This window comes from Melopsittacus undulatus, chromosome 10, assembly GCF_012275295.1.
Source record: "Melopsittacus undulatus isolate bMelUnd1 chromosome 10, bMelUnd1.mat.Z, whole genome shotgun sequence".
NCBI lineage: Eukaryota > Metazoa > Chordata > Aves > Psittaciformes > Psittaculidae > Melopsittacus > Melopsittacus undulatus.
In genome coordinates, this window is record NC_047536.1 from 8,152,703 (window position 1) to 8,167,896 (window position 15,194).

The following is a 15,194-nucleotide window of genomic DNA, read 5'->3' on the forward strand; positions in this document are numbered from 1 at the left end:
GCACCCAAGGATGCCAGCATTGCTTATCCAGGCACCCACAGCTGACAACAAATGACACTACTGCAAATAAAGTGAAGTCCACCAAGATTTATGCCTATTGCATGAAAAAATTCATCAGGTTTTCTTGTGCCTCTTGCTAAGTGCTGAAGGGTCCCTAAGGACAGAGCCCTGCCAGGCACAGAAAAGGACATTCCCTCAGGTCCTCCATGGAGCAATGTGATAATGCCCGCAGGGTACAGTCAACTGAGAGTGGCTGCCCACAAGCCTGCTAACCAGAGTAACTCAATCGCAGGAGCATGGTGGTTTGCAGGCAAACATAATGTTTGCAGTTATTTGCTAAGATGAAGCAAAATAAATCCCTGCCATCAATGAGAAAAATCAAAATCCCAGCCCAAACACATACAAAGACAGCAGCTGCACCCCAGCAGTATTTCATCAGTTTCTCTGCTGACAAAAATTACTCATGTCTCTCAATGGAGAGTTTCCACTAAACCCCTGTCAAAATAGAGGACTTGCATAAAGCCCCAAAATTTGCAGGGGATGGAGATGGCAGGGGCACATCATCATTTCTTGTGTTTCTCAAGATTTTGCTCAGAAACTTCCTAAAAAGAACTTAGTGGGAATGTGCTTCATCAGCACATTCACTGAAGTTCTTGCCTGTTGGATCCATTAATAAGGCAACCGCTGGAGAAATTACAACACGCATCCTCAAACTTAGCAGCCTGTAATTGCTCCAAGTCTCACAAGCACAGCAAAATATATGCTGCTTACACCGTGCCTCCAGAATGACCTATGGAAATCCAATGTGAAACAGCAAGCAATGAGGCAATGAAGGAAAGAGCAGATCAAGTCCAAATGATCCGTCTTGGGGCTAATGAACTTGTAGCAAAGAAGATGGTAACATATGTCAAAGCTCTGATCCATCTTCCGGCATCATTAAAATTCCTAGGCAGTTCCTGCCAGCCAGGAATTTTAACTCTAATGACCTGGTTTTGTTCTACATAACAGTATAGCTTTGGGCAGTAGTATCCTGTCACTGGAATTCTTTTCTAAATGGTACTTTAGTGCTAAGAAAAACAAATCACAGAACATCTACAGAGAAATCTGTTCAGTTTGTGTAAAGGGGAAAAGGTTTGGAAGGGTATTCATGTTGTAGTAAGTGCTAAAATAAAGGAAAAACAATTTTAAATCGAAGACGTGCATCCTTTGTGTTTACACATTAAGTCACAATGAAGATTCACTTCCATATCAACTGCAAATTTGGTTCAACCAAGCTAAAACACCATCTTTGTTATTGATGGTTTTTGTTCCCTTCTTGGGCCTGTTTGTGAACTTTGCACACCCAGGTCCCTACCTGCTGCTTGCCTATTTCTCCTTAAAGCAAAGCCAAAAAACCCTTCAGAAACTCTGGAAGAACCATAAATATTGGATTTTACCCTTTCAGCTAACTTGGTCGAGCCTCCAGGCAGCCTAGCAGAGTGAATGAGCAACGTAGATAGCTGGCTTTGAAGCTGAGGGCAGTAGGACACCCTGAGTTTGAACCCAAGCCTTCATCTTTCACCTCTGGGCCAGCTAAAGATCAGAGCCTTTTACAAGTTATCCAAGAGGAGTTGTGCATTTACTGAAATATCTCATTTTTCTTCATTTTTTGATTGCTTTTTTTTTTCTTAAGCAGCACTGAAGCCCTCCCTTGCCCAGCCTGGCTGGCTGCTGCTGCAGCCCAGAGCTGAATTCCAGGATCCCACTGCACTCCTTACACACTGTACTCTTTCCAGCATCACCAACATAGTGTAACACTTCCCTGATAATGCAGCCTGAAAACATCTCCTTTCCAGAAATTAACTCCCTCTGGGTTACCCAATTATGCATCTCCATGATTTCCATGCACATGTATGAGAGAGAAAGACAGAAAAAAGAGGGGAGACGAATATTTAGCATCATGCTGCAGAAGATCTGGGCTCAAGATTCTTCTCTGCTGATACTGAAATGGTTTGTAGGGACTCCAGCAGGGAGGTCTGAGATATTACCCTGGCTGCACCTGGCCTGTCCCCCCATGCCTGCTGTCGCAGTTCCTCCTTCCTCCAAAACACCTCCGCCGGTGCCAGCGGCCACCACTCTGTCCCATGGGAAAGTGCGGTAATGAAGGTGTGTGTCCCCATCTGAGGCTAAATGCACCTTTGCCAATGAAGCACTCGTGCTGGGAGAGCTTTGCCAACCACCAAGGGACGTCTCTGCCTCAGGACAGTTGGAGAAGCACGGGAGCAGAGGACTGGGAGCCTGCACTGGCCAGGTTGTCGGCTGGGCTGGGCTGGACTGGACTGGACAAGACCCTCGGCAGCTGCTGTGGAGCGGTGGCATCTGCTGGGGCTTTCTGAACCTCGGCAGCGAGTCTGTTATTCTGCCTTGGGAAGCTCTGTGGTCTCTGCAGCTGTCTTAGTGCCTAAGGAAGGATAAGAGATAAGAGGAACAGGAGGAGGCAGAACAGGAGGAGTTATTATACTTGTAAATCCTTGAGAAAGACCTGCTGGTTCCACCAGAAAGCAGCTCTGAGTAACTAACCTCTGTGTTTTCTGAGTCCAGCCACAACTGCAGTCCGTGAAACCACTGATAGGTGCACATCACTTCTTCCTTTGCTCCACAGGAGCTCTGACCTTCTCCTCCCTATTCCAGTAGATCCGTAAGCCAATGGAGTTGCTAAACTTCTAAAAACTGGAGACCTGAGTTGCTGTGCTGCCAATTCCAGCAGCAGCCAGGAAGCACTGGAGCTCACTGCAGTTTGGGAGATTTACTGGCACAATTACTCACATTACCTCCTGGGACCAATAAGACTCCACAGCAGAGCTCTGGCATCGAGTGCCGGCTGCACGCCGTGGTTTACTGCACACTTCTCCCAGTGTTTTATGCACCTGCAGGGTGCTGACACGAGTGTGGGCTGATTGGCTTATTAATGTAATTCTGTATTTATGAAGACAATGAACTTCCAGCCCCCAACGTGTGGCTGCTTTTTTTCTCATTTTGTTCCTCTTGGCTCTTTTAAAAGGCAAATCAGGATGTGTTTTACTTTGGAGATATAAAACTGGCATCGGCTTTGTCTGAGAAGACCTGTCTCTGATGGCAAATGAGTAAATAAACCATTCACTGTATCTCTCCCTGAAGAGACCAATACACTGTGCTGAACTGTGCACTTCTGAGAGGAAATAGGGAATGCACCAAAGTGCACCCCTAGACTCAAACATTCCAGTGTTTGCCTACTCCAATCATTGCTCAAATATATGTTACTCAAATTCATCTTTGCTGTGGCAAAATTCAGATCTTGTTTTTTCCAAGAATTCAAGCAATGCTGATCTGGGTTCCCATCCACCTGTGCAAAATGAGAGTTTAATGATTCATGAAGGCATGAGTTTGTTGTTTTGTGTTGCATAAGTATCTCTGTGTTGTTACATAAATATCTCTGTGTGACAAAAGATAAGCAAGCAATATGGTTAAAGGGGAAGACAGAATTGTTCAGATGATTATGGCATTTTCTTTTCACTCTCATGGTGCACAGAACTGAACAAACAGCCATCCAGAAACCCATATCTATTGCAGTTAATAATTGTACTCATTTTTGCCATACGTTAGTTGAGTGCTCATTGCAAATTCTCCTATCCACTCATTATTCAGAATGATTCCCTAGTCCTCTCAATGAATGATATTCCAAACCACAGGTTATTAGAGCTATGAATTGCAAATATTTATAATGAATTACACAATTTGTGCTGCAGCCAGAGAAACAAAACTTTGTATATGACATGTGAGCTGCAATCTCAGCCATTGAAAACTGAATAGGGAGCGAATTTCAGATTGTAGCACACCTGCAAATTTCAGTTCACCATTTGCCTGTGTCCTGACTGAATTTTGCAGTTGATGGTAAACATCAGAATTGAAAGAGGTGAATATCCAGGGGTAAAAAAAAGGGTTCTGTCAATTCCTACACCTGCAGAAAGCAAAACTGGAAAACAGGCAAACCAAAATTTTCTCTCAAAGTTGAATATTGAATTCTAATACTCTTTCCCATCACACACAAAGATTCAATTCTGACCAAATCCTATCTCCCAGCTGCTTGTGACATCTTCAGAACACATTTTGTGTCATGCCCAACAAATGGGTGTCTCTCACACCAGCTGGTGGAAAGTTCAAGAACTAAATGGAAGACAGAAAATCCTTTCCCCATCTTCCGGTTCATAACTTAAAGTGAGGTGGTTGCTGGGCAAATAAGAAAGCTGTGGTCACTCTCATATCATAGTTGAACCACTGTGCAGTCGCCTCCCTTGCACCATCGGCACTGCGGTTGGGTCTGGCCCGAGGAGTGCTGTACAAAGTCTCTCCCTGCTGGGTCACCCAGAGCACCACAGTCTTCATAGATCACTTGAAAAATAAGTTATAAAAGAAAGAAGGAATGAAACTGCTTCCCAAGTGGTCTCAGTCTGCATGTGGTGAGAGCATCTGCCTCTTCTCACTGATGTGTTTTATTGCACTCTGCTCCTCCTTCTTCTTTTTTTCCCATTCCTAATATAAATGTGAAAAATCCCAAAATGGTAATGTCATAACATTGTGACACTAAAATTATGAGAAGAAGAATAGAAGAAATGCTGTCCCTTCCCTAGAAGGCACTCTCACAGGTCAAGTGCCTCCAAGAGCAAGAGCCTGAGTTTTAACAGTGACAAGCATGTTCTTGCACTTGGAAATGCACTGGTGAGTTGATTGTGAGCAAGGACAGAAGAGTTTGGACATACAGAATTGAAGGAAAGTTCAGATCTTCTCAAGATTGGAAGTGGAGAGGAATTAAAAACCCCAACCTACCTACTCCTGACTCCTTCTGAGGCCGAATGACCCATGTCAACTTAATACAAAATACTAACCTCTGCAGGCTTTGGGGAAGGAACTCAGTACGAGGTCTTTCCTATTCTTCACTGCTCTCCCTGCCCGGGTACAAAAACCAGCTATAAAATGCCACTTGTGCAACCTCCCCATTTGCAGTTCTTGGTCAGGAAGAAACAGCTTTGAGTTTAGAAAAGAAGTGTGTGAGCCAGGCGCTGCCCATGCAGCTTCTCAGTTGGGTTGGTATGAAGTCAGACCACACAGGAAGGTTTCACTATTCCAGTTACAAGGCACAAAACTCTTATACTTCCAAACTAGTAAAGAAATACACATTACATCTTGAGAGAACCCACATCACCATATTTCTCCTCCATCCACATTAAGTCCAACTTTTCTGCATTTAAGAGAGAAGCACTGAAGAAACAAAAATTCCTCAAGTAATATTAACTGTCCAAAAACTACAATTCATTGGTTTGCTTTAATCCCTGCACCTCTGTCAGCATCAGTGCTTAATCTGCACCAGGCAACAGTCACACTTTTCTCATCCATTACAAAGCTGAGGACAACAGAAAATAATTGCTCTCTGAAGTGCTGATGTGCAGAGCTGAATCCCTCCAGGGATTCAGGGAGGAAGGAGGGGATGTGGCAGCAAGAAGCAAGTGCCTTCTGCAGAGGTGGAGCGACACAGAAAGGCAGAAAGTAAACTGATACTGGATGTAGTATGTTGAAGAGAGGCAACATGCTTCTATCCATTAAAGTACTCACAAAAAGCTAGAAGTGAACAAGATGCCCTGCACAGGTTTGCTTCTTACAAATACGATGGCTGTCACACCTAGATTGACAGGATGTTATACATTTCCATTTAAAGGTTCTATGTGGGACCAGAGTGGTACAAGTGGGAGCGAGAAGCTAGAAACGAGGAACGCCTGATCTCAGCTCCATGGTGGAATTCATCATTTACTGCAGCTCATCGGAGCCTCCCCAGCTGGCCAGAGTTGCCAAGACCCATGCAGGGATGTGTTTCCAGCATTTATCTCTATGGCTCCCCAGCCAGAGGTACTGGCTGGCTCACTGCATGATAGAGAGCTGAGTCCAACGAGGGCTGCTCCCTCAATCCTCCTAACCACAACAGAGGAGCATCAGCCTTGTCCCTGGGAGCACAGCTCTGACAGAATCACAGGCTGAGCATGGCACAGTGCTGGCATCCGTCACAGAGGCCTCTAGGACCATAGCCTCCAAACAGCTCCTAATCAGCAGAAGATAAATATGTTGCAGTGTCCTTCGTGAGTTAGAAAGCTTGAGAGGTCTGTCTCAAGGCTGTGACAAGTCCTACCCCATCTCCCATCCATTAAACAGCTCAGGACTCTTTCCAAAGCCAGCAATCACTGCAAAAGGGAGCAACCTGCAGATGAGACTCAGATGGGAAGTGCTCAGTGTCTGATTTAGTCTCTGGGCAGGTTCAGCTCTGAGCACAGAGTTACCAAATCCTTTATCTGCATGTGAAGAGCCAAGAATCCACCTAGCAAAAGAACCAAATCTCCTCTAGGAAGCTGCATAGAAACTCCTCTAGTTTTATCCAGAGTGTGCAGTTTGTTCTGATATTACGGGAGATAATTGTTCTTCCCTCCCTTCCTCCTGTGCTCTGCCTCCCACCTCTCCACTTGATGAGGAGAAGACAGCAGAGGGTGTCTCACACCACAGAGACCTCCAAACCCCCCTCTGCCCCCACAGTGCAGAGTCCACACCCTCTCCTCTCGCAACGAACACATTGTGGTACTCAGTGAAGTGTGGGGCTCAAATTCACTGGGACCCCAAACTGTCAACACGAGGCTGTAGCCCATGCAAGGCACGCTCAGCTCCTGAGGCTCCCACAGTATTTGGGAGTTTGACAGGGTTACAGTGCAAGGCAGACACCCTGGGAACTGCTGAGCTGCTCAAACAAAATGGCAAGCCCCCTCTGCCCAGAGATCTGCTGACGTGTCCCAGGATCACTGTGTTTGGGCAAGTGCATCCTTTGCCTTTCATTACTTCAGAAGCTGCAGCAGTGGCTCGTGGGCCATCAAAGGCAGAGTCTGAGAAGGGGCAATGGGAGGTGTCATGATCTCTTTCTCTAGAAGCCAGAGCAGGCAGCATCCCCCAGGTGCTCCCCATGGGGTCAAGTTGTTCCCCCCAGACCAGACAGCAGGGCTTGCCAAAATGCATATGCAGCTTCTGTATTCTGTTCTTCCCTGAACACACCTCTGGAGAAAGTGTGCAAGCCAACACATGTCTGTCATCTACAAAAGTAGGCTGTCTGAGCACCCTAAGGATTTCTGGCTGCTTCTCTTGCACCCTTCCCTTTTCAAACATTTGATCAATCAGATATTTCAAATGCAAAGTGAAACCAATCCTTTACAAACACTCTAGAGAAGTACACTTTCTTGTGTCCACAGGCATTCTGCAGCATCCGAGAAACACTCACCTTAGTACATGAGTCGATCCATTTATTGTGGTGGTGGAACACGGGACTGTCTGCCCCAGGATGGAAGGCCTTCGGTATCGCTCATCACCACAGCACAGGATGATGAGGAAGGCACGTCTGAAAGACTTGTTCAGGAAGGCGTAGAGGAAAGGGTTCAACCCTGAATTGATGTAGCCCAGCCACAGGAAAGCCGTCCATAGCTTCCCTGGCACGGTGTAGTTTATGAAAGGGTCCACAATGTTTGTGATAAAGAAGGGGGCCCAGCACAGGCAGAAGCACCCCATGATGATGCACAGGGTCTTGGCAGCTTTGGTCTCAGTCTTCATGCGGTGTGTGCTGTGCTGGTCCGGGTGGTGCTGCCGGCCATCAGTGGGGGCCCCTGCCCGCTGCAGCACCCGGATCTGCCGGGCATGCTCCCTGGCTGTGATGTAGATGCGGTAGTAGGCCAGCACCATCAGGAGGAAGGGAATGTAGAAGGCCACCACGGAGCAGGTAATGGCGTATGGCTTGTTGACCATGAATATGCAGTAGGTGGAGTTGGAAGCCTTGTTGAACTGCCTTTGCTGAATCTGGGACAGGGGCAGGAAGGGCAAGCACAAAGAAGAAGGAAAGAAGTTCAGCTCTTCTCCAATACCAGCAGCCTGATTCCTAGGAGACCTCACCACTGCTTTCTGACTCTATCTACTCCCTCCCCTCTCCCATCCACAGTACCTGCCTTACCCACAGCTGCCTCTCCTGCCTGTGCTCATACTGAACGCTCTGTGGTACTGCAGGCTCTTGGGTCTTCTGGACCAGCCCATGCTGCAGCTCCAGCATTGCAGAGTGTGCCTCAACCTGGTCAGTGAAAATCAGTGTAACTCCCCAGTTCAGACACACCAAAGGGGAGTAACTTCACTTTCTGCCATGCTTTTCTGCAGTGCTCACTGCTATGTTCAGGGTGTGCTTTTACACCACAGATGCAAAGTTCCACCCAGCCAAATCCCACAGGGGTATTAGGAAAGGACCAGATGGACAGGAAAGGGACCAGGCTGCAGCAACTGGAGGGCAGCTTCAGGCTGGGAGTGACACGGAACTTCCCAGGAACAAGGCTGGTGGCAGCAGCCTGAGAGGGAGAAGTCTGCAGGTTGAGTCCATTGTCTGAGATCTCATCATTGACTTGCTGCATGCACGTCCTGAAGGTGATTGTCTAGAAGCAATTTTGGCTTTGTCACCTTGTCTAGAGGCTGGGCAGCTTGCACCTGTTATTCTCCATGAGCCAAAAAGTATTCACAGCTCCTTGGCTAAGACTTGGTATAGAGGATGCCACATCTCTTTAAACAAGCTCTTCTAAACAACGTGTTTTCAGTTTGCCATTTTTAATTCCTGCATCTCTGCACTAGAAGGAGAGCACATTTGCAGGTCTTAACTCCTTCCCCTGTAGATGGGATCCTGCAAGCAAAGTCAGACTGCAGCAGGGAAAACTGACTGCTGCTGAAATGACTTTCACAGGGGAACTTTGCCTTCTCCTCTCCTTCTAGGCTCATAACAGGACAGGGTTATTGATAGAATTGGCCCAAAATGCTGTCCCTTCTGGGGAAGTCTTTTCCTGGCTCTCCAAACATCACTAGCATAGCAAGAAGGTCAAGGGGAACTAAGAACTCCTGAGGTGCCCATCAGGAGCCAGCTGGGGCTTTGCATGTTTTCAAAGGACTCCTCACTGAACTGATTAGTAGATATAAAATCCACTCCCAGAGCCACCACTGCCTTTGTATCAAACCTACCAGTACAGAGTCATTTCAAACCCCCTTAATGACATCCTCCATAAATTCAGCAGCCCCTCTGCATCGCTAACATGAAGTTTCTCCTTCAGCCTGTTGCCTTTTTTTCTCTGGGTATATCTTTTTAAAGAAGAATATACAGCACCAAATACATTTGATGTCAGGTTGGTGTTCTCCCTTAGCTACTCACCAAATCAATGATGCCAATGCTGTTCCAGCCTTGCATGATAGGGAGGAAAGAAATAAATGTCGGGATTACCCAGCACCCTCCAAGCATTACAGCAATGCGCAATGGAGTCATCTTGTTCCTGTAAACCAGAGGCTGGCAGCAGATAGCATAGTACCTGCAAGGAGAAAGGTGAGAGCAGCAGTCATCAAAGGAGACATCCATGTCTTCTAAAAATAAGGCTGTAAAGCATTTGCTGCAGGTTGTTTCTCCTGCCTTTCAAAATAGAGAAAAAATGAACCTGTAGCCACTTTCCATTGACTGCCTCTTGCACAAAGAGCTCAGCATATTTTCACAGCAGGAATAAATAAGGTTTCAGAGTACCTTACAGGGGAAAGCTAGTATTTTCTGTTTCCCAGTTAGGGAAAATGAGGCACAGATCAATGCTGCAGTTTGTCTGAGGTCACAGAGCAAGGGAGTGACTTCATATTCATCCCTCCTCTTCCTCTGCAGTTAGTCACAAAGCTGTCTGCACTCTCCTTACTGTGATGAATGAGAACACCTTCCTCCCATTCAGCCATAACTGAGTAAACGTTGGGGTTTTCCTAACTGCAATGGACATTTATTTTGACAAGACTGCAAAAGCTGTTATTGCAAATTAGAAAAGTGTTTCAAAGCTGTGAAAATGTCAGTGAAAGAAATGTGGTTTTCCACAACCAAGCTCCCTTTTTACCTCCCAGAAATCTGCCTCTTGTCTGGTTGGATTTAACCTCCTGCCACAAGGACAGGGCAAATGGGGCTTCTAGTCTTTTCACTGTCAAGGGGACATGCCCTGCACACACTTTTCTCCTCCTGAAACATCCATAATATTCATAGTACAACAGGTCCCTTCTCTTAATATAACAACTAGCCATGAACTAAAAATGCCTTCGCAAAGAGATAATAAATCAGTTCTTCTGTTTGTTTGGTCCCTGGGCTACCCACTTCCTAGCTGATTTCTACATCAGGAAGGCATATAAAACATAAAACAGGAAATCTAATTGTTCTGAAATTATCTTATGCCCATAAGCTTAGCAGATGAGCAACCATATCCTCCTATTGCAGCTTTGTGGTGGTCCTGACCTGACCGTCTGTCTCAGGTTCCCAGTGAAACATTTTTGATCTTCAGATTTCGGGATTTCAGCATGCTTTGTAGAAACAGGGCAGTACTGATGTTCCCAGAGCTGTGACAGCAAACTGGGGTCCCAAGACACATGAAGTGCCCATAAATTCTCAGGTCTTATAAATAAGTGTCCTGGATTCAGCAGTAGCAGTCATGTTTTCTCCTTCTTGGTAGCTGGTGCAGTGCTGTGTTTTGACTCTCGGGCTGGGAATGGTTGCTGATAGCACTGATGTTTTGAGTTACTGCTCAAACGTTCAGTTTGCCCAAGGGCTTTCGGAGCCTCATGCTCTGCCAGGGAGGAGGGGAGGCTGGAAGGAAGGAGAGACAGGACACCTGACCCAGGCTAGCCAAAGAGGTATTCCATACCACAGCACATCATACCCAGGATGTAATGGAGAGTTACCCGAAAGGGCTGGGGACTCTGGGGGTTGGTGAAGGTATCGGTCGGTGCTCGGTCAGGCAGAGTGGGGTGAGTTATGGGTCGGTGGCTGGTGAGATGTGGTATTCTCTTCACTTGTTATTTGCTTTATCATTATTACTATGATTACTGGTGGCAGTAGTGATTTGTGTTATACCTTAGTTATTAAACTGTTCTTATCTCAGCCCATGGGGGCTACATTCTTTGGATTCTCCTTCCTAACTCTCTGGGAGTTGGGGGAGGGAGGGGGGAGTGAGTGAACAAGCTGTGCAGATTGGGATTAAACCACGACAATAACTAAACCTATCATTCAGCTATATGCCTGATGAATACATTTTCTTAGTGAATGAATAACAATCATCTGGTAGATGTAGCTTCCAGGTTTGGCAAGCACAGAAGTTATGCAACGTGGGGCCCCGTGGGATATGAGCACTGCATTGAAGATGGGGCCACATTTTCAATAACTACAAAGGGAATGAATTATCTGTCAGAGATGTTTCTGAGTCAAGCCTCAGCATCAAGGTACAATGTATATGTAGAGAGAGCCTCACTGTTGTTTTATGAGGTCAGCAGAATCATGAATTAGAGACATAAAGTTAGGAAACACAGACAAAAGCTGGACCACTAGCCTGAGGAGGTGCCCATGAGGGTTTCCAAGTGCCAGCAGCACATTAAAATATGACATATGTGAAAACATACATCTACACAGTTTACACAGTGCATGTATTACAGAGATGACCTTGAAGTCCTTAATTTGTTTCATCAAGATTTGAGTGAGAACCAGAAGTTTTGTGCTAAACAGGCACAACAATATATGAATTTCCAAAATTTTTAAGACCTTTTTTTTTTTGTCATGTGGAATCAACTGAGTTACTTTATTTTGATAAAATCAGTTGATATATTCCACACAAAGGGCTGAAATAATATCAAAGTGTCAAAAGAAAAGGTTTTTTTAAAGTCTCTCTGAAATAAGATTCAAAATGTCACAGGGGAAAAATATTGAAAGAAGCATTCAACTATTTCAGTTTCATCATTTCTACATTCCCTTCTGGTTTCGTGTGTGCATGAAAATCAGGCTGTTCCTCTGAAAAGTTTCACCTTCAGAGAAATACTGCTTTTGACAGTAAATGTTCTTTTAGAGCATTGGGTGAAACGTTCCTCTTGTGGAGCTCACATGAACAGCCATGGAAGTCAGTGGGTCTGATTCCTGTCCCCGCTAACATGGCCCTCACATTCCTTCCACCAGGAAAGAGGAGAACCTGAATAATTTACAGGAGCAGGATTTACTTAGTTTTGGAGCTTGCCTTCACTGGATCATGAGTGGAGAAAGCGATGGTATCCAGCCTCAAATATATGCAAAACTCTACTGGGTAAGGCCCTGAGTGACCCAATTAAAGGAAAACAGATTTAAGTTTAGCTGTTTTGAGAGGAAGGATGGATCAGAGACCTCCAAAGGCCTTTCCAAACTGCATTTTTCTCAGTCTATCAGACAATGGGGATCATAGAATCATAGAATAGTTAGGGTTGGAAAGGACCTTAAGATCATCCAGTTCCAACCCCCCTGCCATGGGCAGGGGCACCTCACACTAAAGCATGCCATGAAAGGCTCTGTCCAACCTGGCCTTGAACACTGCCAGGGATGGAGCATTCACAACCTCCCTGGGCAAGCCATTCCAGTGCCTCACCACCCTAACAGTAAAGAATTTCTTCCTTATATCCAGTCTAAACTTCCCCTGTTTAAATTTTAACCCATTACCCCTTGTCCTTTCACTACAGTCCCTAATGAATAGTCCCTCCCCAGCATCCCTGTAGGCCCCCTTCAGATACTGGAAGCTGCTATGAGGTCTCCATGCAGCCTTCTCTTCTCCAGGCTGAACAGCCCCAACTTTCTCAGCCTGTCTCCATATGGGAGGTGCTGCAGTGCCCTGATCATCCTCGTGGCCTCCTCTGGACTTGTTCCAACAGTTCCATGTCCTTTTTATGTTGAGGGCACCAGAACTGCACACAATACTCCAGGTGAGGTCTCACGAGAACAGAGTAGAGGGGCAGGATCACCTCCTTTGACCTGCTGGTCACGCTTCTTTTGATGCAGCCCAGAATACGGTTGCTTTCTGGGCTGCAAGCACACACTGAAGCCAGCGCATGTTCATTTTCTCATCTACCAACACCCCCAAGTCCTTCTCCACAGGGCTGCTCTGAATTTCCTTTTTGCCCAACCTGTAGCTGTGCCTGGGATTGCTCCAACCCAGGTGTAGGACCTTGCACTTGTCATGGTTAAACTTCATGAGGTTGGCATCATCATGGTCATATTTCAGTATCTTAATGATTTCAGAAGACAGAATAAATATTTCCTTTGTTTCTAGGATAATTACCCTCTTCATGACAGCCACAATGTGTTTGAATAACCTTGTTCTGTGTTGCTAGAGCTTATTGCATTTGGATTTCCCCCTGCTCTCCAGATTTCCTTTCCCCAGGAAATAAACTGACCTTTGAATTTAAACAAGTATTTTCGATAATGATTTTGAGTGCTTATTAGGACAGATGGTGCTTCTCTTGGCATTACCTGCAACTGCTCTTCTGACTCTAAACACACTGGAGATAAAGCTGGCATAATTAATTGTTTACTCTCAGAGAGATACCCAACGCAAAGTGCTACCCAGTGCTGGGTGTCAAAGGAGTCCTGCAACGTGCCTGATGGCAAGTTACTCAAGTCACAAGAGACTACACTTATTTGCAGGAAGAGGAAAAGAAGAAATTCAATGAATAAATGGGAAAGAACAGCCAAGACACCAGCTACCCTTTCAAAAGTTGGATAAGCAAGTAGAACAGGAAAACCATGACAAATTGCTAATTAACTACAGCAGGAAAACAATTCTTCCAAGCAGTTTGAGCTACTACATTTCTATACCTCTATCTCTGCTGCAGCTGACTGACTTGCATCACACTGACTTGTACATGCTATTAAAGGCCATTAGAGTAAAAATTATGCTTGTAAAAATGACATCTTAAGATCTCATATTTCTTCCCTCCCAGTGATTCAGCAGCAATTTTCCTCCCCTTACATGTCAAAAGATTATATAGATAGATTTTTTGCTAACTGCTGCTACCATGAGTTCCCTTGTGTTCAGAAGTCGAGCTGGGCTCCTGCTGCCCTATACTGTTATGGGTAACAAGGTTCCACAATTGGAGTGTGGGTGACAATTTTGCTGAGGGAGGCAGGGAAGCACACCCTCCGCTTTTCCATAGCTCAGCAGGATTTCCATTCAATGGCCCCAGGAGTCAGAGGACAGAAATCTGTGTATGCTAAGTGAAATCACTGAAGTCACACCAATTTTTGCAGTAGCTGGTGATTTGATGTATATGATGGTTTGGGCATTTAAGCAGCTATTTATTCATTGAGAGAAAAGTAATTATGTCTCTATGATTATCAGTAGTTTTAGTCGAAAGCTGAAATAAAAACATTTCTTTATTCTACATTTCTGCTTTCTTTCAAGCTAAAGCTGTTTTCCTGTGCTCATAAAGGCTATTTATTATGTACTGGTATGACAGTGTGATGGATGAATATAAGGTGTAATATACACACATGATTAATATGATGTCCAAGTTTAATTAAATATTAATTCTTACTATTATCAGTCAAGACTGTGTTTCTGCAGTTCCCTGAAAATGTTAACTTCCCTGTTTCTTACAGCAGAGCAGATAAGGCAAAACACATCCTCTCCTCCACCTCTGTTGTGACACTCTTTGCTGAAGGGGAAATACAAGGAATCTCTTCCTGGAGCTGTAGATCTTCCAAGTAGCTCCATAAAGCAAAGGTTATTATAATACTTTTACTTCCTCATATCAGACATTTATCACATGAATTACTCAAATGCTAACATTTTACAGATGGCTCAAAATAAGAAATCCATCACTTCTATGGCCTTATTTGTGGCCTTTATGGCTGCTGCAGATATGGCTGGATACTGAGGATTTGTGACCTGCTGACTGTCACCTTGGCTTTATGAAACAGTGCAGTGGCCAGATTCTGTCTCAAGGAACAGGAATACAATGTTCCCTGGTCATCCAGAGGAATTTCCAGTGATATGGGAGACCGATTAGTGCCAAATGGATCAATTTCTAACAGTGGACCTGTCATGTTATAAGTATTCTCCCAGCATCTCCAGGGGGATGACAGTGCACCTCTATTACATTCACAAAAGCTATAAGAATTGCTCAGGCTTCAGTGACCAGTGCCCCAGTCTGTGGGGCAACTTCCTCCCTATTCCTACACACATCATCAGCTGAAGCTGCCACAGCCACTCAAACACACAATATCCATGAGCTGTAAGAGCAAAATATCTTATCCTTTCCCACCAGGACTGGCACTT

The 15,194-nt window shown here is 45.2% G+C and overlaps 1 protein-coding gene across 1 annotated transcript in view; it reads right to left on the reverse strand.

Moving 5' to 3' along the window:
• HTR4 (5-hydroxytryptamine receptor 4) overlaps positions 1-15,194 on the reverse strand; it is a 76,131-nt gene that overhangs the window by 44,689 nt on the left and 16,248 nt on the right. Inside the window, exons 4-5 of the mRNA XM_005144982.3 lie at positions 9,269-9,422; positions 7,322-7,890 (exon numbers count right to left, since the gene is read on the reverse strand). Of these exons, the coding sequence (XP_005145039.2) occupies positions 7,322-7,890; positions 9,269-9,422 (723 nt within the window). The remainder of the gene's footprint in view (positions 1-7,321; positions 7,891-9,268; positions 9,423-15,194) is intronic.